General features: G+C 43.7%; 1 protein-coding gene across 1 annotated transcript; it reads left to right on the top strand.

The window, feature by feature from the left end:
* Nucleotides 1–6,670: 6,670 nt before the first annotated feature.
* Nucleotides 6,671–18,307, top strand: LOC139646152 (zinc finger E-box-binding homeobox 1-like). Its single transcript, XM_071522085.1, has 5 exons — nt 6,671–6,715; nt 9,067–9,175; nt 9,777–11,626; nt 13,376–13,556; nt 16,985–18,307. The coding sequence occupies exons 1-5, from the start codon at nt 6,686–6,688 to the stop codon at nt 17,752–17,754; spliced, it is 2,940 nt and encodes a 979-aa protein (XP_071378186.1). The 5' UTR covers nt 6,671–6,685; the 3' UTR covers nt 17,755–18,307.
* Nucleotides 18,308–21,114: the final 2,807 nt, after the last annotated feature.

Genomic DNA, 21,114 nt, shown 5'->3' with positions numbered 1-21,114 from the left:
CCCCTTTAGAAAAACAACATTAACAAACCAGGAAGGAGTAACATTTCTAAGTCATGGAAGCGCTCCGAGTTAGTTGGAGGAAAGTCATGGAAAAGTCATGAAATGTTGCAGCAGGGCCACGACGGGAACCCTTCAAAGGCTTCCCGTGATATTCTTGGATTGTCTCTCTTTCACTCCCCCCCCCCCCCCCCCCCCCCCCTCCTGTCTGAGAGAAGAGGGGAAGGCAGGAGAGCAGCTGGTGTTGAACTGGTCCTCTGGTGAGAGATTAGTGTCTGCTACTCCCCCTGCAGTCTGGACCGCACTGCAGCTTCAATCCATCCTGCCTTATAAATTCACTACGGGCTCAGAATGACAGGTTCTGGCAAGGTACAGGAGCGCAGTGCTGTGTCTGAGTGTGTGTGTGTGTGTGTGTGGGCATATATACGAGTCTGGGGTGGGTGTATGTGCTCATGAATAAGTCTCTAGGTGTGTGTATCTGTGTGTATATGCAAGTGTGTGCATATAAGTGTGTGCGTGTGTGTGCACACCAGATGATTTCCTGTTTTCATTCCATTCTGATATTCCATGTGTGTATGTGTGTGTGTGTGTGTGTGTGTGTGTGTGTTGCAGGGTCCTGTTCGCCATTAGTACGTGGCTTTTGTGAGGCATTTAGTGTAATTGTAGAGTGTGGTGGGAAAATATGCAGGGAAGTCTAACAAGAAAGAGAGAGAGAGGGGAGGGGTGAGAAGGAGGAGTGATGGAGAGAAGTAAATCAAGTGAGAGAGGGAGAGGGAGAGAGAGATGGAGGTAGAGAGAGAGAGAGATGAAGGTAGAGCTAGAGAGCCGAGGTAGAGGTCGGAGGGAGAGAGAGAAGGAGGGAAAGAGGGGGAGATAGAGAATGAGGGATGCAGAGGTAGAGAGGAGTGAGAGAAGATAAAGAGAAAGAGGTAGAGAGAAAGGAAAGGGAGAGAGACTGGTAGAAGGAGAGGTAGAGAGAGAGGGAGGGAGAGGTGGAGAGACATGGAGGCAGAAGTGGAGAGAGAGAGGGTGGGGAGTGATGGAGGGAAGTAAAGTAAGCAAGAGGGAGGGGGAGAGAAACAGAAGGAGGGAGAGAGGAGTTGGAGAGAAAAGGAGAGATAGAAGGAAGGGGTAGAGAGAGAAAAGGAGATAGAGGGGGGAGAGGAAGGCTATAGACAGGGAGGGAGCGACAGACAAGTAGGGAGAGAGAGGTAGACGTAGAGAGAGAGAGGAAAGGAGAGATAGAGAGGAAGAGTTAGAGAGAAAGGGGGGATAGGTAAAGAGAGAGGGAGAGAGAGAGAGAGAGGAGGTAGAGGTGGAGAAGGAGTGTTAAGGAGGGAGGGGGAATGAGGTGCAGCCAGAGATTTGGAGAGCTGGAGGATGAGGTCATGGGAAGTAGAGATCTGTGTGTTTAACATGAGGCTTAGCAGGGCTCGGCCTGGCCCCTCCCTTCTTTTTATTTTACTGGTTCTGTAGTTGCAGATCCTGCAGGCTAACACACACACACTTACACACACACACACACACACACACACACACACACACACACACACACACTCGGTGCTCTCCAAAGCTGCACCTGTCCCTGTCGAGGCTCAGCAGGAAGAGGCGTGGCTTCCTGGCACTGATCCTGCCTCCATTTAAAATGCTTGATCTCCATGGAAACGCTGGAAACGGTTTCGCCTCACAGCTAGCCCTTATCCATCTTTTTTTTCAGACAGAAAGTGAAGCTGGGTCACTTATTTTTTAGGAGCCGCCTCCTGATGCATGTCACCTTGTTTTCACCTGGTGTCTGAGGTATTGTGCATGAAAACAGGGATAAACAAACAAATGAACTGTCAAACAAAGTAGAGTTCTCCTTGAGCCAATCAGTGTAATTTTGAAAATGCCACAACATAGTGTTTGTCATGTATCATTCCCCCAAATTATGTAAAAAAAAAAAAAAATCCAATAAGTGGTCTCTGAGACATGACAGATAGACAAAAATATCATTGGTGACTGATCCATATGCCACGTTCATGTAAAACTGGAAGAAGCAGAAGAAGTGATGACATCTCGTTGCTACATCTTGAAAGCGTCTGCGTGTTAAACTCGTTGGAACGACCCACATCCAAGATGGCGACCGTACAGGGAATTGCTGTGTCGCTCCCATCTTGTTATCTTGAGGTTTTTTATCGATCAACCGATATTATCTTCCACTGAAATACCTCAAGGAGCAAAGGAAACTGAGATCGGAGGATTCGTTACCATATGTTTCCGCCTCTGTTGACACCCGTCCACAATTCATGATGGCAAGTGGGAGATACTGGAGCCCACAGAAAAAATCCCACATGTCCTATTTGTAATTACAACTAGGAGGCTTACATGAGCGTTTTTTCCCAGTTGGCAGCTCATATTTTCGGTAAATCTGATATAACATGAATGCAGCAATACTACTCCCTCCAAATTCATCATAGCAGACAATTACAGCGGTGTAAATTGAGGCTTAACATAATTGTTACATCTATTATCAAGGGCTTTGATCTTTGCATTCTTTACAATTAGTTCCTTATAACATTAGTGATCTAAGGGTTAAAGCTTCTTCTTTTGCCCTCATTGCAAGTCTGGATAACAGTGTCAGATAAAACCTGGAATGTACAAAATATAAATGTAATATTCCATATAAATGCTCCAATTCTCCACCTTTCCTCCTCTCCTGCTTTTCCCTTACAAACACCCAAAAGCAATGTAATGCCATGATGAGTACGAGCAAATTCCAACTCTATGTCATACTTGTTTACATCTCATTTACAAAAAGCATGAAGTGTAAAATTGCAGACAGAACCTGTGGACAAAGCTCCAACATTCAGCCTGTGGTAACACTTATTTTAGCAGTGTGTGTGCTTGTATATGGGTTTGCGTGTGCGTGCATTCCTCTGTGTGTGTGTATGTGTGTGTGTCTATGACCTGAGGTTAATTTGAGTGGTGAAGTGTGTTGTGTTAATGAGAGGAAGTGTTGAGCGGAGGAGGGGTAGAGCTGAGCCGACGTCGTACCACCGGTTACGTCCCCGGGTCACGTTCCTCTGAAGTGTCACATTAGAATCAAGCCCAGCGGCCTAATTATTCCTCGTAAGGCTCATTATGGTTACAGAGAAACACATGCTTTCCCTTCCTCAGCGAGCCAGCTGTTCAATGTGAACTCAAACATCACCTACAGGATTCATCAAGACAGTTCAGCTGATGCCGCAGCGTCTGAGATCAGCTGGATGTAGGCGTTTGCAAAGTTGTGAAATACAAAATGAAGGCTTTTATTTCCAGAACGCTTAGTTATATCAATCTTGGGTGAAAAATAATTATCTGACGTTTGTTAATTAATAATGATAATGTATTGTCAGGGTCAGCTACAGAGCAACGGTAGGAATTTCTTTGTTGTTGACCTGGGGCTTGAACCCAGTTAAGATAATTTACCCTCTTTCCTTTAAGAAATATAATTTGTCTTTACGCCTCCTTTCAACAGAGCTCATAAGTGCTACAATAATTCGGGGGAGTTGGTTTTGCAAAGTCTTAATTGGGCATAGTCTCGATATGCATGACCTCACCGGCAAATATTATGTGGGCAAAATTATGAGATTTACGTATAATTTACAAATGCATGACCATGACTCGTGCAAGGAGGCTTTATTGTTTGACAAGCACTGTTACACTTATTTTCCACTCATTGTGCACAGTGAATAGCATGGCTTTCTGATTTGATCACTTTGGTGATATAACGCTCTCTTCCCTGCACAAACCTTTAGTGACACAAACCCTAAACCTAACCCTAACCCTGACCCCTACCAGTTCAAGAGGTCCTGTCCTTTGTCTGACCCTGCACTTTCACCTCCGTGTGGAGGGGGATAAGCAGAGAATACAACAAAAATAAAGTTTTACTGCTCACTTTTTTAATGACTGCATCTGTTTCTGAGTCATTTTTCAGTGTCAGCAGTGGTCAGGTTGGTGCTGGTTCCTGTTTCAACAGCTAGGAAGGGAAGGAAGGTTCAGCAAAGGCAATCCCACAGGTCATATAGCTTCCTGCATGGTACAGCTATCACAGAAACAACACCCAGCTGCAATTTTTGTGTTTTTCTTCTCTTTTCTCTTTGAAATGAAAGTTTACATGGTCATTTAGCACTAGAAAAGCAGGTAAAAAAAGTGGTAGGTAGAAAGTGGGTCTAGGAAAAGTCATGCAGGGACATTTTGAAAGCTGAAACATTTCTAAAATTCAAAACAGCAGTCACTTGACAGTGGCTTGGTCTTGTAGTGTTAGGAGTTGAGAGTCTGTTGCCTTTGAAATAGGTGTTGTTACACCATTGTATGTACCAGTGCATTATGTATTTGGGGTTTTTGATCAGGGTGTGAAATGAGGGGCTGTGTTGCATGTACTTGAATGCACTTATGTCTGTTGTGCATAGCACTTGTTTGTGCTATGCACTTTGTGTCTGTTACCGCACTATAATTGTATGTATTTTTATGTGGCAGCCTTTATGTCCAAGACAAATTTCCCTAGGGACAAATAAAGTAATCTTAAATCTTGAATCTTGAATCAAAAACCTAGTAATTGTGTACTTACAATACTTTTCCATAGGTTAATACACAGGTTAATACACTGGAATAAGGCTATTGTAAAGCAAAGTTTTTCCCCATTTGAAAAGCCACTGTATAATTTCAGAAATATCTAAAAAAAAAATAAGGCTGTTTTTCCCAGTTCCTGAGTTTGGAAATCTGTTTTTCACCGTTACACAGTGCTGGCTTTGACTTGAGAAACTTATAACGTCATTTTACTTTGTTGAGTGAAGAGTAAAGAATCCAAACGAAGATGTTTCAGATTGACTGCATCTGTCTCAGTTCATGAATGGACTACGATCACCACAGAAAACTATGCTAAGCCCTGTGCTGCCCTCTAGTGGTAATGCTGCCACACTGCAGCTCACCACATGCAGCTGTGGATTGATTCAATTCACTTTCATTTCAATCTTCAAATGGTGAAAATATCTTGGCGTTGTTTTGTTTTAGAATGCTACTTTGGCCGTTTACATCATATTACGTCAAATGCATCATGGGAGAACACAAACCTTTTTTCTAAAAACCATTGGGATTGGGATTCAATTCACTTTGAATTCAGTCAATTCAGGAAGTAGAGTTCCTTCATTTTCACTTTTCTGTTTCTAATGAAAACTGTCGGTATGAGAAGGTTGTCATATCCACTGTAAGAAATATAATTGACCTACAGCATTAGTAGTAAGTCAATAGCAGTTTCAATGTACATTTTTGAATTATACATGATTTAGTTTTCCCTTTTTCTGTGATACTCTGTTCAACCCAAAAGGAGAAATTCTCAGGGTCAGATGCTGTTTCATACATCCATTCACCAGCTGCTAAAATGATCCTAAACTTTGTGTGTTTGTGTGTTTCAGTGAAGGAGGAGTGTGTGTCAGAGGAGGAAGAGGAGGAGGAGGAGGAGACGAAGGATGCTCTGGTGGAGGAGATTCTCCAGCAGGGAGACACGGCCGTCATCTACCCAGAAGCCCCGGAGGACGAGCAGAGCACACCAGAGAGAGGGGGCGCCGATGAAAATGGTACACACACACACACATACACACCACCCCATGCTTGTGTCTATGACTGTACTGTACTGTACATGCTGAATTGGTATATATAACTGGTGTATTTTGCCAGTATTGGCATCTATAACTTGGATGTTCTCTTGTTTTATGAATTCCCACACTCCTTCATTTTTATTTAAAGCTGCACTAGACAAGATTGTCTCATAAAAATACAGCTGTGCCATCAGTCTAAATCTCAAAGTGGGACTGCAACAAAGAAAAGCGTCCCATCCCCACTGACTGAGACCATGTTGATTTATTGACGTCACTTCACAGACTTTCTGGGTATTGAAGTTCAAATTTTTCAAACCCCTCGCTGACATTTGGAGCCACAAACGTTGCACAGTGCAGCTTCAACTTGGGTTTTGTGTTATTATACTATCACTTTTTACATCATTATTATCTAGTCCTTTTATATTTTACCCATGCCTCTTGAGGATATTGTTTCTAAAGGGGTTACTTTTCTGTTGCAACTAGAGGGGAATGTTTATTTAAATTTTTTTACAGGTTTAACTGTCCTCTATATTGACTTGTTAACTGAAAAATTACCTCTAAGGATCAATCACAGGTGATCGATGTGTTTCGTATCCGTTTGCTAGACGCTCATCCCAGAAATCTCAGAATCCTATTAATCGCCAAGTCCATTAAAAGTACATGCATTTGTCTCAGTGACATTGGTGCAGTCATGTGCAGTCGATGCTGTCACACATGATACAAAGACAACAAGGCCTCGCATACAGTGTAGAGAGAAAGTACAGAGAGACAGTGCAGAGAGAAAGTACAGAGAGACAGTGCAGAGAGACAGTGCAGAGAGACAGTGCAGAGAGACAGATTAAGACAGACGGCAGCCTATAAGCTTCCCCCTACATCTCACTCTCCGTCTCTTTACCCCAGGCACGCCAGATGCTTTCTCCCAGCTGCACACTTGCCCCTACTGCTCCCGGGGCTACAAGCGCAACGCCTCGCTGAAGGAGCACATCAAGTATCGTCACGAGACCAGCGAGGACAACTTCAGCTGCTCGCACTGCAGCTACACCTTCACCTACCGCTCGCAGCTGGAGAGGCACATGAGCCACCACAAGGGCACCAGAGAGCAGGTACTGTCAGAGCCTGAAGGCAGGAACGCACCGGAGGCGTCACACACGAGCGCTTTCAAACACGGCAGTCGGTATCAATGTCCCAACGCACGCTAGGAGGCGGATCAAACAGCCTTGATCTGAAACTCCGCTCTTGAGTCTGTTATTTTGTGAGGTTTCTGGGTATCTACAGGCCTTTAAAAAGTCTGAAAAAGTATTAAAAAGTATTACCTAAATTCAGTGTGTCTTAATACAGGTATTAGTGGTCTTATCACCATGCAATGACAGGTTTCTTCGTGTTATATGTCCCTTCTTAGATTAATGCAGAACAGGGTTACTAGTACAATATTCAGAACATGTTTTTTGTTTCATAATATCTGCTTCAGTAAACACAGTTGGACTTCATGTCCCTTCGCAATTAATTTCCTGTTGCCCTTTTCCTTATCTTGCCCGTTCGTAGTTTCAGAACATTAATTATGTTCCGTGTTCAAACAGAAATAGGCTTTGTTTCTTTGTTTTGTTTTTTTAAATTGGTCTTGCAGTTCAATTTCAGGTAGCATTAAAAAGGTCTTAAAAAGCCCTAACTTTCAGAAACCTTCAGATAGCCAGAGGCAAAATGCTTCATGTTTTTAATAAAGGTGTTCTTGTCAGGAAGTACATTACAGGAGGCCAAGACATGCATGAGGAAAAGCTAATTTAATGAAATCCAAAAACACCCTCAAATACTTGACTGCAATCTAATCGGGAAATATGAACATGAACATGAACGCTCTATAGTCTTGCTGGTCTTTAAATACATGGAGCAGACTGTAGAAGAGTAGTGGCAGTGAACAGAAAATGTGATATAGCAACATCACATATGAATGGATGGTGTTGAAACGCTGCTGAGGCTTCAGATCTCCAGCCTGCCGTGTTGCCATAGAAGCATCACATTAAGAATCAATTATCATCCAGTGTGTTTGGTACTGCTAACACTGTGGTACTGCTAACTGTCTTTGTCTGTGTGTGTGTGTGTGTGTGTGTGTGTGTGTGTGTGTACGTTGCTTCAATGTTGCTTCATTAGAATATATGTTAAGGCACAGATAGACAGAGAAATGTTTTGGGCATCTGAGATAGGAAACAGTGCTGAAGGAGTTGCCTTAACATTATTGCTTTAACACATGTCAGGAACACATTCTTGCCAGGAAACGTCTGAAGAGATTTTAATCCTTTGGCTCACTTACAAAACTCCTGACTAGTCGCCTGATGCTGAAAGCGATACCCATATACACTGCCCAAAAAAAGCTTGTGTGTCACCACCCTTACTGGATATTTCATATCTTCTCATTTCCATTATTGGAAGGGATGCACCGATATGTTTTTTTGAGGCCGATACTTATATCTGATATTTTCCCTCCCATATCAGCCAATAGCGATACACATTTTTGTAAGAATCTTAATGCAGGTGCGAAACAGGTTAAACTTTTCAGACAGGCCTATCTTAGATAATTAAGTGTTTTTTAAACAAAAGACCATGTTAGTTTTATTCTGTTGCCAATTTGACAGTTGTTGTAAGTGACACACTCCTAGAAAAAAAATCTCCCAAAAATGCCAATTTCACCAGCCAAAATAAAAATAACATTTGACTGATACTGATATTGCTTTTTAAAGCTGATATCGGCCAATACTGATAGTCAGCGGATATATTATTGCTTAATTGTTGTATGTCTTATCCGTCTTCTCTTTCCCCGTCAGTCGTTAGCTGGCTCTCTGTCAGAGACCCAGAGGAACACTTGTCCATCTAATTTTAAAAGTGCTGTTTATTTTGCCAAAGTATCCCCTGGGTGCTGCTGTGACTTGCAGTATGTCATCTTAGTGGCTTTGGCTTAATGTACAGGAGCTCGCTGGTTATTGCTGATGTACTAAAGAGTGGGCAGCGCTCCCGGTGATTCTCTTCAGCCTGATAGAGCTGCATCTCGGTGTCATTCATCTCCTGATGACTTCATTGACTTTTTGGATTTCTCTCATGCACTTTGATTTATCGTTACTTCAAAATTCAGCAGCAGCTTCACTGGCTGCTGACCTAAGCAAAAACTAAGCCTCTGCATGGATAATCAATGTCTTTTTATTACCTTTGACCTGATACTGAAGAAAACCTAAATCTTTACTGTGTCTATTAAAATGTCACATCTTTCACTCAGCATTGTATGTGTTGATTTCATTCATTTTTTCCTTTGTATTGGCCTATTTGCGTATTTATTCCCATGAATAATACGGCTTAAAAGGGCTTATGTTAATGACTGAAAATGTGTGGAACACACATCTCTTGCTGCAGTTTCTCATCACCTTCTTCCTCCTCATCATCCTCATCATTATCTTTTTGTCTGCCACAGCGTCATGTTACTCCGACGGCAGGAGGAAACCGCAAGTTCAAGTGTACCGAATGTGCCAAGGCCTTCAAATACAAACACCACCTGAAGGAGCACCTGCGCATTCATAGCGGTGAGCTGTTGCCATGGCAACCATCACCTTGTCTCTTTCGCACACACATACGCACGTAGACACGCGTACGCGCACACACACACAGTCCATGGCCTGGCTCAGTCGAAGTCACCAATCAAAGCTCTAGTCCACACTCTGCTATCAGTTATTTATGAGCTGTAACTCTCTCCTGTCCATTGTGTCATAACTGTGTTAGTGTTGGCATAAGGATTTTAATTCAGATGGCTTAATTTGTGGTTGCTCCATTACTTCATGCTTTCCAAATTACATGTTTGTCCTCTGAGGATTTTGATTTGTGGAGTTCAGCAATCATGTACTTGCACAGATTAAAAAGATGAATGATACAAGGAAGAGACAAATGTTTATACATTTCACATGTAAAAAACAAGGAAAAAATATCTAAACTAAAAAACAAAGAAATAAACAAAAACAATGACACAACTGAATTGGGAGAAACTAAATGACAAAAACACTCAATGAGGAAAGTGACATAACAAAAACAATGAATGACAAGTAAGGCAAATTCAAGTTGACCTAATGCAGAAAATGTAATTAAGCTGCACTTTTAAGTTTTATTAATTTCTCTCTGTGCCCCTCCTAGGTGAGAAACCTTACGAATGCTCCAACTGTAAGAAGCGGTTCTCCCACTCAGGCTCCTACAGCTCCCACATCAGCAGTAAGAAGTGCGTGGGCGCGGTGCCTCCCAACGGCGTCCCGCGGCCGGCGATCAAGCCGGCCCCGCCCACCGCCCAGCCCGCTCCCGTCGCCATCGCCCCGACCCGCATGATCCTGAAAGAGAAAGCCGAAAGCAAGCCCCTCCAAGAGCAGCTCCCCGTCACCCAGATCAAATCCGAACCTGTGGAATACGAGTGCAAGCCCGTGACGGCGGCACCGGCGCCGTCGGCCGGGACCAACGGGGTGGTGAACGGAGGGGTGGCGCAGCCGGCCGTGGTCCCGGCCGCGGCCCTGCCGCAGGGCGTGGCCATGGTCGTGCCCACGGTCGGCCTGATGTCGCCCATCAGCATCAATCTGAGCGACTTGCAGAACGTGCTGAAGGTGGCCATGGACGGAAACATCCTCAGGCAGGTGCTGGGGACGGCCAACGGGGTGGTGACGCAGGGGAAGCAGGGGATCGTGGTCCAGCAGCCCCAGCAGCAGATCATCAGCCTGCCGGCCTTCGTGGACCACGACGGGACGACAAAGATCATCATCAACTACAGCATCAACCCTGCTGCCTCCACCACCGCCACCACCCAGCCCGCTCCGCTTTTTCTCAAAAACAATCTTCCTGCCCCTCCCACAGTCTCCACCACTGCACCCCCCACCCCCACCAAAACAGCTGAACCCCCAACCGCAGAGGTGGAGACGATCCCCACCGACCTCACCATTGTCAAGACGGAACCGGAATCGGAGCCCGTTTCCACAATGGAGACGGAGGCAGCCGCCCAGCCAGAAACGGAAACCGCTAAGACTGCGAACCCCCGAACAGCCGAGATGCCAAAAGCCAGTAGCACCAGTACATGTTTACTATGCGATGACTGTCCCGACGGCCTGGAGGCGCTGCACCTCCTCCAGCACCACAAAGCAGCCAACGGGGAGGCCGTCGACTCGGCCGCCCTGGACCCGTCGTTCGCTGCTCTGTTGAAGGAGGCGGGGGTGACGCTGGAGGAGCCGCCTGTGGACGACCTCCTCTCCCTCCTCAAGACCTACTTTGCTTCCAACGCCAACCCCAGCGAGGAGGAGCTGAAGAAGATCTCAGACTCTGTCAGTATTCCGGTGGAAGTGGTCAAAAAGTGGTTTGCCAAGATGAACTCTGGGAAAACCGTGGGCAGACACGCCAATGACTCCAAAACTGTTTCCATAAAGACTCAGCCCACAGATTCCAGCCCAGACGTCACCTCAGATCAGGAGGGTGAGGCGGAGAAAGACTCCGCCAGGATCCTACCAGCCCAGGAAACACCCGCCACACCCCCAACAGAACCTGTAAGTACGTCCCTCGCCCCTGCAGACCTCGCACCACTAAACCTCACCACCGGGGACCTCGTCGTCGTCAAAAGCGAGCCAGAAGACCCAGAGGCCCAGGACACCCAGGCCGAACCGCTGGACCTCTCCCTTCCCAAGCAGATGGGCGCTGGGTCCGACACCCAGAGGACCCCGCCTCCCGCCAAGCAGCAGGAGCAGCCTCTGAACCTGAGCTGCCTGAGGAAGGAGCAGCTGCAGGGCGGGACCATCTACGTCACCACGCCTCAGACCGGCAGCCCGGTTAACATCGTCACCGCCGCGCAGCTGCCCACCTTGGTGGCGATCGCGGGCCAAGGCACGGTGGGCTGCCTGAGCGCCATAAACACCACAACCAAGCGCACCATCCTCATCCCCCAGCTCACCTACACCTACACCACTACAGCCGGCAGCACCACCGGGGCCAAGACTGTTGTGCTCAACGGACATAAGGTTGGTAGGACTAACATGTAGCAGTGTGTTCCTCTGGGTGCCTGGAAATAATTGTAGTGTTTGTTCCACTTTTGTCTTGTTTTGGGGTTTTTTTTTTTGTGGTGTGCTCTGCTCCTGCTCTATTGCAGACTGCGGCGGTAAAACATTTTTGTGTTGATTTGTTATGATGCAAAACATTCATAGTTCTTTCAATAAGAGGGACATTTGGCTTAATTATTCTGTTATTTTACTTTTCTTTTGTTCAAGCACTAGTGGTGCTTTCAAGCACCTGCTGTGCCAGAATATAGGAGTGTAAAATATGAAAAAGAATAGATGATGTGATCTGCCATCTTTACTGTTCATAAAATTCCATTAAAAGGTATCTCCAGCCATTATAAATACTAGTAAATACTAGTAAATAATAGTTATTATATAGCATCCCACTGATAGCACTCATATAGCCCAGGATCTTTTTGACTATAACACAGTTTCAGACCAAGCAGTAAAAAGATTTTTACATATTTAAAGAAGGCGTAAACACTTGGGTGGTAAGTGTGTCTGTTCTACCTGAAGTCAGTTTTTCCTGCTACAATAGAATAGACCAAAGCGACCAAACCATTAACCAAAGTGATACACAATGAGTCCAACAATGGAATTAAGCTTAAATTCCTAGATGCTAGCAATAGCAGCAGTAGTAAGGAGCACAGGGGTCAAAGCCACACGACAATAGAACAATAAAGAAATCGTTGAAATATCTCTCAGAAACATTCTTCAACCTTCATTACCTCTCATTATTGCCTAGTGTCCAAAGCATATGTTTACAAAGTGTGATCGTCACACACCCATTCATACACACGCGTTACACCAAATATGCTCATTCACAATAACCTACGTACCATAAAAGTCCATTCTGTATCCATGGACTGTGCAAAATGCAGTAGGCGCTGCTTCCTGTGGCTTTACTGAATAGGCCGCTTTGGGGAGGCTGTCTGTGGAAAAGAACAGCCTCCAGACCCGGATAAACGGTTTGGGCTCCATCCAGACCGCCTCTGGAATGATGTATGTACCAGGTGAAGTTAACTAATACCTCCTGCACGCCTGGCTGCAGCGGGCATTACAACAGCAGACAAGGGAGTTGGATTCTCTCCCAGAAACCTGGAAGACAAGCAAGACGGACTTAAACCCACTGAGCGATTCTCGTCATGTGAAAACCCTCATATGTCTGAAACAGTCGACACCTGACTGCTCTTTGAGATACTGGCCTCCCACACTAAAGCCCACATGCTGCACATACTGGAATACTTTGTTGTGTGTTTTCCAGGTACCTTTTTGTATGCTGTGTACGTGCTTTTATCAGGCCTGTAAAGATAATTTCCACAGTTAAATGATCTGCTAAACGTGATATTCATACCCAAAGTATCGCTTTTTGTTTCTTAACCTACATCAGGAAAGAGTTCTGCTGAGCATGCATCCTCTTTTTCAGCAACACCCTCCTTCATATTGATGCAGTGAGACACTTTCACACCTGAAAGCTTCCCACAGTCTCCACTGCAGCAGTTGAAGGTGTCATGTTCAAGGGCAACTCAGTGGAAGGGAGAGTGTTACATATTCACATTCCCTGTCCAGATTTTCCCAGACGATCTGCAAATTTAAACCAGTCACCATCATTCTCCCCAACTTTTTTTACGCCACTGCCTCCGCCTTACATTTTGCAATCAATTAATAAATCAGTCGATCACGATGATAAGTGATATCTCCTTCCGTTTGCAGCAGGAGAAGAAGCAGGACAGCGGCTCTGAGGGCGTTTCCGCGGTGGAGGAGCAGAACGACTCGGATTCAGCCTCGCCACCCAAGAAGCGGCGGCTGGAGAACGGCGTCTACCCCTGTGATCTCTGCTCCAAGGTCTTCCAGAAGGGCAGCTCCCTGCTCAGGCATAAATACGAACACACAGGTATGGCTAAGACGAAAGAAAGTTGCTTGAAATGCTATTTTAAATTATTTTATATTGCTCAAGTCAAGAACCAGAAAAAGGGAAATCCGCACTCTCAAAAAGATATCTTGATTAATTTATTTCATGTGTCAAATAAAAAATATACAGCTTGGCAAACTGAAAAGAAACTGATGTACCAAAGAAGCCTTATTTCATGTCCATTTTCTTATCCAGCATATGGACTTTCTTAGTAATTTATATTGCTCAAGCAAATCCCTTCTTTTTTTTTACCTTGAGTTTGTATTAAGAGCATCTTTCCAAATTGAGTTGAAATCTGGAAAGTGTGACTTCTATTCTGAAGTAAAAGTCATTAATATATTATATAAGTTATATATTATTTACATTGTTAGCTATCTTGAGCACCGTACCTACATAACAGAAACATTTTAAAGGATTATATCATCTATGTTTTTTAAATCTGAGCATCAGGTAATATTTTTTCCTAAGTGGCTGTATAGTGTGTGAAGTGAAACCTCCCAAATCTACATGGACTGGATTACCAATTTAGAGACTAATGCGTTTGTTCCATTGCATTAGGCAAACTCAGTCAAGCGCAGATTTTAAATGCTATTTGATCCAAGTCTGGTGGATATCATTAGCGGTGCTGGGTGGTTTCTGTTTTTCCTTTCTTTCTTCATTGAGTTGCCCAAAGGTATTCCTAGTTTTCAAGGCTATGATTTTACATATGACATCATATCTTATTAAATGTGTTGTATCAGTGTAAATATCTTAGTTACATGATATTTAGTGTCATGGAGGCTGTAAAGTAGAACATTTACGGGACCCCTGGGCCTATAAATTTACCAGCTCCGAAAAAGTCAACCTCAGTAGTTTTTATAAAGACGACTCCTGAGGCAAATTAACAGGATATTTTTCCTATGATCTAGCGTGCCTTAGATTTGGACATGGTCTTAGTTAAGTCTGTTAGCAGTTAGCTGTGCACTCCACTACTGTGTACAGGTGGGTGTTGGTCCAGCCATGACATCACCCTACACACACACACACACACACACACACACATACACACGCATGTGCACACACACTTTCACATTCACATACACGCTCTTTCCTTCCTTGTGGAAAAGGTCCAGTAGGTTTCTGCCCTCTGGGTTCAAAATGCAGACCAGGTCCAGTAAAATGAGCTCATTTCTTTCAACGTTTGTTTATTGGGAATCCTTCAGGGAATTTTCATTAGTATTTAAAACAGCGAAACCTTTTATTTTCTCTATTATAATACTCTTAAAATGACCATAATCATATCTGCAGGGTTGGTAGGGTGTTTTCGAAAATACCAATGAATCAACAATTACTTGACCAGGTGCATCTGGCTTTCAAAACTCACGTTCTGATCCTCCATCCTGTATCTGCTCAAAGATGGAGGATGATGCTTATCACATTTGGTTCTCAAGACAACAAAGCAGTATTATTATTACATTATTTTATGTCATGACATATTAACTCTTCACTAGACGTTTCTGTTGGTTCTCTGCTCTAATTAGCTGGCTTACTCATTCTATTGTGAAACTGTAACTTTCTATTATGTCACCATTATTTCTGTCCATTACATGGTGTTGCAATTCCTTGGTTGCCAATAGAGGGCGATAAAAGTCATAAATTACTGAGTGACCCTTTAACATATAACATTTAGTGAACACTTTTAACCAAAGCACCTTACAGTTCCGTGAGCAGATTTTAGCATTGGACGGACGGCACGGTGGCTCAGTGGTTAGCACTGCACTAAGAAGGTCCTGGGTTCGAACCCCGGTCCGTCCCAGGTCCTTTCTGTGTCGAGTTTGCATGTTCTCCCCGTGTTTGTGTGGGTTTCTACCGGGTGCTCCGGTTTCCTCCCACCATCAAAAGACATGTATGTTAGGGTTAATACTCCTGTCACCCCTGGCCAAGGCACTGGCAAAAGAACTGGAGTTTGTCCCCGGGCGCTGTACTGCGGCTGCCCACTGCTCCTAGTGTGTGTATAGGATGGGTCAAATGCAGAGGACAAATTTCCCCATGGGGATAATAAAGTATACAAATACAAATACAAAATTGGTGGGCCTAGTTGGAAACAATCCTCTATCTTAGGCAGTGTCAATGCCTTGCTCTTCCTGCTGAAATGGGAACAGAATCCCTAATCTTTGCAGTGTTAGTGTCATATTTCTTTTAAGGGTTGTGTTTTTAAAAAATGTAGAAGAATGTCATTGCTGTTGTCTGATGAGTGCTGCTGCAGATGTATGGAACAAACTAATAAAGTAAAAAAGATACAAGATAGATCAAAGATATATTCCACACATTGACAAAAATTAGCTGGACAAAAATATAGCCAAAATTATAAATTTATTAACACAAATGCATAGTACAATACAATACAATACTTTATTGTCCCTCAAAGGGAAATTTGTTTTCACAGCTTTGCAGGCCTCACATAAATACATAGATACATAAGTACATAAATACATACATACATATAACACACATAACATTCAGCGTGGCAGTTTGTTCAGTGCCTCGATAGCAGAGGGGACAAAGCTCTTCTTAAAACGGGCCCATTTCCAGGTCAGAGACCTGTACCTGCGACCTGATGGGAGGAGTGAGAAGAGTGGATTGAGGGGGTGTGTGGGGTCGTGCGCTATGGTGAGTGCTCTGTGTGTTAGGGCTCTGTTGTTAAGGTCTGAGAGGTTTTGGGTGGGGAGTCCAATGATTTTTGAGGCGTTATGTGTGATGCGGGTGAGTTTGTTCCTGTTTGTGGCAGTTAGCATGGTGAAGAAACAGGGTGAGCAGCAGAGTAAGATGGGCTGGATGATGCTTTTGTACAGTAGTGACAGAAGGTGAGGTGCGACAGAAAGTGCTCTTAGTTTTCGTATGGCAGAAAGTCTTTGCTGGCTGCGTTTATGGATGTCAGTGGTGCATTTCAGCTCATGCTATCATCAGTGTGTTGGGTTGTGTTTTGGAAATTCTTTGGAGGATTTTATTCTACCCACCCAGCTATGCAGGGAATGGCACATCTCACCTTGGTGGTATTGTGGTACATTCAAGACAACTGGGAAACTTCTGTACTTCCCACCTCAGACTGGTTGAGGTGGGAACAATGTGGATGTCTGAAAGAAAATTGTGTTTGTTTGGCTAAAGGGTTAGGGTTTGGGTATTCCATGCACAAACAGAAACTTGAAAGTCTATTTAAAAGCTTAAAACACTTTAAACACTTGTATTCCTTGTTCTTACCATTCACTATGAACGCCACCATGTTGATATATGTTTACGTGATGTCACAGAACTGCATGTCAGGGAACTCGAAACTCAGAGAAGAGTCCCCACTTTGGAGGGATGTTTCCCAGTTGTCTTGAACGCAGCATTAGTGCCCTGCTCTAACTCTTCTCCTCGTTCTTCCTCTCCAGGAAAACGGCCCCACGAATGCGGCGTCTGCAAGAAGGCCTTCAAACACAAGCACCACCTGATAGAGCACTCGCGGCTGCACTCGGGCGAGAAACCCTACCAGTGCGACAAGTGCGGCAAGCGTTTCTCCCACTCCGGCTCCTACTCCCAGCACATGAACCACCGCTACTCCTACTGCAAGAAGGACGGGCCGGGCGCGGGTTCCGGTTCGGGGCCGCGCAAGGCCCAGCCGGGGCTCGGCGAGGGGATCGGCAGCCCCGGCGCCGGGCCGCAGTCGGACAGCCGGACCACGACCCCGCCCTCCCAGCTGGACTCGGACGAGAGGGAGAGCGAGGAAGAGGAGGACGAGGACGACGAGGCCATGTGCATGGACGACATCCGCGTTGTCCAGGTGGACGACGGCGAGTGCGAGATCTACGAGGGGAATTTCGAGGACGACGGCGAGGGAGAGGAGGCGGAAGCGGAAGAAGAGGAAGAGACGACGACGACGACGACGACGAGAGAGGAAGAGGTGGAAAGAGAGGAGGAGCCGGACGGAGAGAAGGTGGAGGAGGAGATAGTTTGTGAGGTGGTGGAGGTTGAGCTGGGGGAGGATCAGGAGGATCAGGAGCTGGAGAAAGAGGAGGTGGAAGAAGGAAGCGAAGAAAAGGAAGCGGCGGTAAGTGAGGATGCCGAGGAAATGGCAGACGGTGAAGCAAATACGGACAAAAGCATCAGGGAGGAGTCGGACAGTGCCGAGCCAACAGCGGAAGTGGTGACAAACGCCGAATGAAGGAAACGTGAATTTTGGACGGTCATTGGTGTCAAGTAATCGAGACAAAACCGCATCTTGCCATCAGTAGAAACCACAGCGGTTGCCAGATCTTACGGTCCACTACTGTGTACAAAAACCCAGGTGTGCCTGAACTTGAAAAAAAAAAAAAAGCAGTGACTTTTTTTTCTTGTGGAAATGAAATATCAGTGTTAAAAAAATGTTTATAGAAGTACAGATTTTAAAGCAAAACTCACCCATAACTTGTCAGAGTAAAGACTTAAACCATTTTAGGCTGTATCTTATGTTACTGAGACATCCCAGGTTGTTGTTTTTTTTTTGTTTTTTTGTTTTGTTTCTTTTTTTGGTCATTTTGTCAGTGTTACTAATCTTGTTGCTCATGTTCGAAAACCTTTTAACCTGTAAAGACGAGAAAGATTTCTATACCTTTTTATTGCCAATGAAGTTTGCTAAATCAGTATTTTATTGAGTTCTACGAACAAAAACCTCTGCACTACAGTATTCCTGGTTTACCTATGGATACAACATGCCTCATGCATTGTCTGCCCTTCAGTGTTATATACATACACTAGCTAGCAAGATCTCGTTGGTGTTAGCATACGTTAGCCTATGCTAGCTAGCATAACTTTTGTTTTCAGTTTGACTGTTAGCCTTAAGGAAAACAAGTATTCTTGGGGAGGGTTGTGGGTGGGATGGGGAGTCAGGATGATGATGTGGCTTCCGCACGCCATAACCAAATTTGTCCTATCAGGGAAGGTAGAGTCACGACCTCAAAGCCAGCATTGGGCGCCTACTTTTTGCTACCCAGCGTAGCCTGAGCGGGCGGAGTCTTCAGATGACGGTGAAACAGCCCTCAAAAGCAGGCTCCACCCCCCCTCCGGCTTAACTGAGGTTCCAAAACAAACACGCCCATCCTTACCGAGCTTCTCCTCGTTTGGGTTGACTTTAGTTCTCAGTCAGTGATCAGTGTTATTAGCTTATATATGAAGTCATAACGTGAAGGAACGGGCTGTCACTAGCCCCACCCCAATGCCTCCAGCCTTATGCAAGACCTGTGTGCTGTTAAAAGTGCCATTGAACAGTGTTATCATTTCTTCTTCACAGATGTAGCCAGTATTATGTCCCTCTGTTACCTACACAAGACCCATATTGACTAATGTTTGTTGACTTGCTCAGACTTGCAGCTTCACACAGTTGAGTCGGGTGAATAACCGGAGTCACGTCGCACAATATTTGAAACAGGGTTCCTACCTACAGGCCTGGAGTGCCTGGAAAATTAATTAGAATATTTTCTGAAAAAAGTTGGAAAAGGATAGAAAAATACTGCTGCAGTCCGGTACACACAATTATTTTATATAGCTGTGATATTTGCTGATGAATAATCTTCAGTTATAGAGTGACATAGCCTAGTTGACAGTCATATGGCCCATATTTACGTTGCAACTGTCTGTCAATCTTTAAATTCCGGTCAAGGAGATAATGTGCTGAAAAAGTAAGTAAGTAAAGTAAGTCATTTTGAAATAGGAAATGTGTGGGAACCCTGTTGAAAACCCATCAGAAATACAAAGTGGACTGAGCTCGCCTGCGGCTGTGAATGCAAACTTTGGAATTATGAGGCTCCCTCGGACATGTTTGTTAAAAAAAAATGAGACATTAATATATTACTCAAGTTGGAGGTTTGAAAATGTTTACTTAAGTGGGTAAAAAAAAGAAGATGCTAAATTTGCCAACTTTAATGTTCAATATCTCAAAACTACTCTGAATGCAGAGGGAACTTGATAATTCAAACTGTACAGTCTGGTCCAGCAGGCAGACTCAAGATCTAAAATATACAAAACCAAGATTAACTTGGAGTATAATGGCGACAGAAGGACTTTCCAGTAAGATATTGATTGATATTCCTCCGGATTATCAGCCGTTCTTATTTGACTGCACTTGTTCTTGGAAATAGATAAAACGGTGGCAAGCTGTCCCGCACTTCAGGTAACAAACGTTAGTGAATGTGGTTCCTGTTTTTATGAAGTGTTTTCAGTTGGTTTTACCGAACAGTGTTTTTATTATTAGTTTGGTTTTTATTTTTTTGTGTGTGTCCTGTGTATGTTTTTTCAACAATGGCAGTATTAGAACCCTTTTCACTGATTAAAAAAATTTACCTGTTTAGTTTTTAGAAGACTTTTTTATATTTATGTGTCTTATTTTTATATTTTCTTTTATGGTTATTTATTACACATTGTAGTGTACAATACTGTAGTTTGAATTGATACAATAATATATTTTAGTATGAAAAATAATCTGAAGACAAACAAAAATCCCAAAGTGTGGTTCTGGGAACTGAAGTTTGTTTTAAACAAAAAAAAAAAACATGTATTATGTAAACATGACTTCTGTTTTAAGCTTAAAAAAAAGAAAAAAAAAGACAGGAATGAAGTGAGAAATAGAAACTGTTACATGTGCATCCGCTCCTCGCGTTGTTACGAAGCTACTGAATTCTAACTCTGTGATTTAAAAAGCATGAGTCCTTGCCGTTGTAATGAAGGATCTTGTTATGAAGACGTTACTCCTCCCCCTTTATTTCAAAGCCAAATTTAGATCGTCCCGCTCCCCTCTCTTCTGTTCTGTGCCAACTTGTTCCATTGTACTGTCAAAGGCTGCATATTGTTTGTTCCCTTCAAGCCCTTTGTAAATCCACTGTCATTTTGTATTGTTTTTATTTTAGTTTGCTCCATTTTTTATGACTCCCCATCACAATAAAATATAAGAAAGCATTTGTGAGTGACTTGGTTTTACTCCCTAACTTCCAACTTTATCGATTGTGATTGAAAATCTCAGGAACACTTTAGATTAGGAAACACATTAACTATTAGTTAATGTGTTTATATAACTAATAACTACGTTTCTTATTAACATGCATATCAGTAGTGTATTGATTCATTATCAGTCATTACAAACCACTTATGAGCACTTTATGAGCATCGTATTCTACAGTATACCCCATTAACTATGGGTCTTCCCTCAACAGCCTCCTAATTAGTGCTTATAGCAGTCAGTAAGGAAGTTAAAGAGAAACTTATAGGACATTTTCCTGCAGGGCGGCCCAGTGTTTAGAGAGCGCGTCCTGTAACCAAAGGTCACAGATTTGAACTTCAGTCATCATATTGGCCTTTGGTGGTAAAAGGCTTGACTTCTCCATATAGGGAATTTGATATGAAATTACATCACAGAATACAATCAATTAAACATGAGAGGGATTCCCTTTCTCTACAAAGACAATATGCCTGTACTTTCTAAGATGTCTAAGATGATTAGTTTTTACCATGTTTTACTGTAGTGAGCTTTACTCGCTATTTTCTAGAAAATGGT

Source organism: Centroberyx affinis, unplaced genomic scaffold (assembly GCF_046629955.1).
Source record: "Centroberyx affinis isolate AG114_WGS23_722 - 3 ecotype Tasmania unplaced genomic scaffold, CSIRO-AGI_Caff_v1 ptg000082l_1, whole genome shotgun sequence".
NCBI classification, from domain to species: Eukaryota; Metazoa; Chordata; class Actinopteri; order Beryciformes; family Berycidae; genus Centroberyx; species Centroberyx affinis.
Note: the sequence above shows the minus strand (reverse complement) of the source record. Positions and strands in the feature narration are given on the sequence as shown.

Coding starts and splice junctions, on each gene's coding strand:
- LOC139646152 (XM_071522085.1), top strand. CDS start 6,686: ATGAGCCACCACAAGGGCACCAGAGAGCAG. Junction 9,176..9,776: donor GCACCTGCGCATTCATAGCG/GTGAGCTGTTGC, acceptor TGCCCCTCCTAG/GTGAGAAACCTTACGAATGC. Junction 11,627..13,375: donor TTGTGCTCAACGGACATAAG/GTTGGTAGGACT, acceptor TTCCGTTTGCAG/CAGGAGAAGAAGCAGGACAG.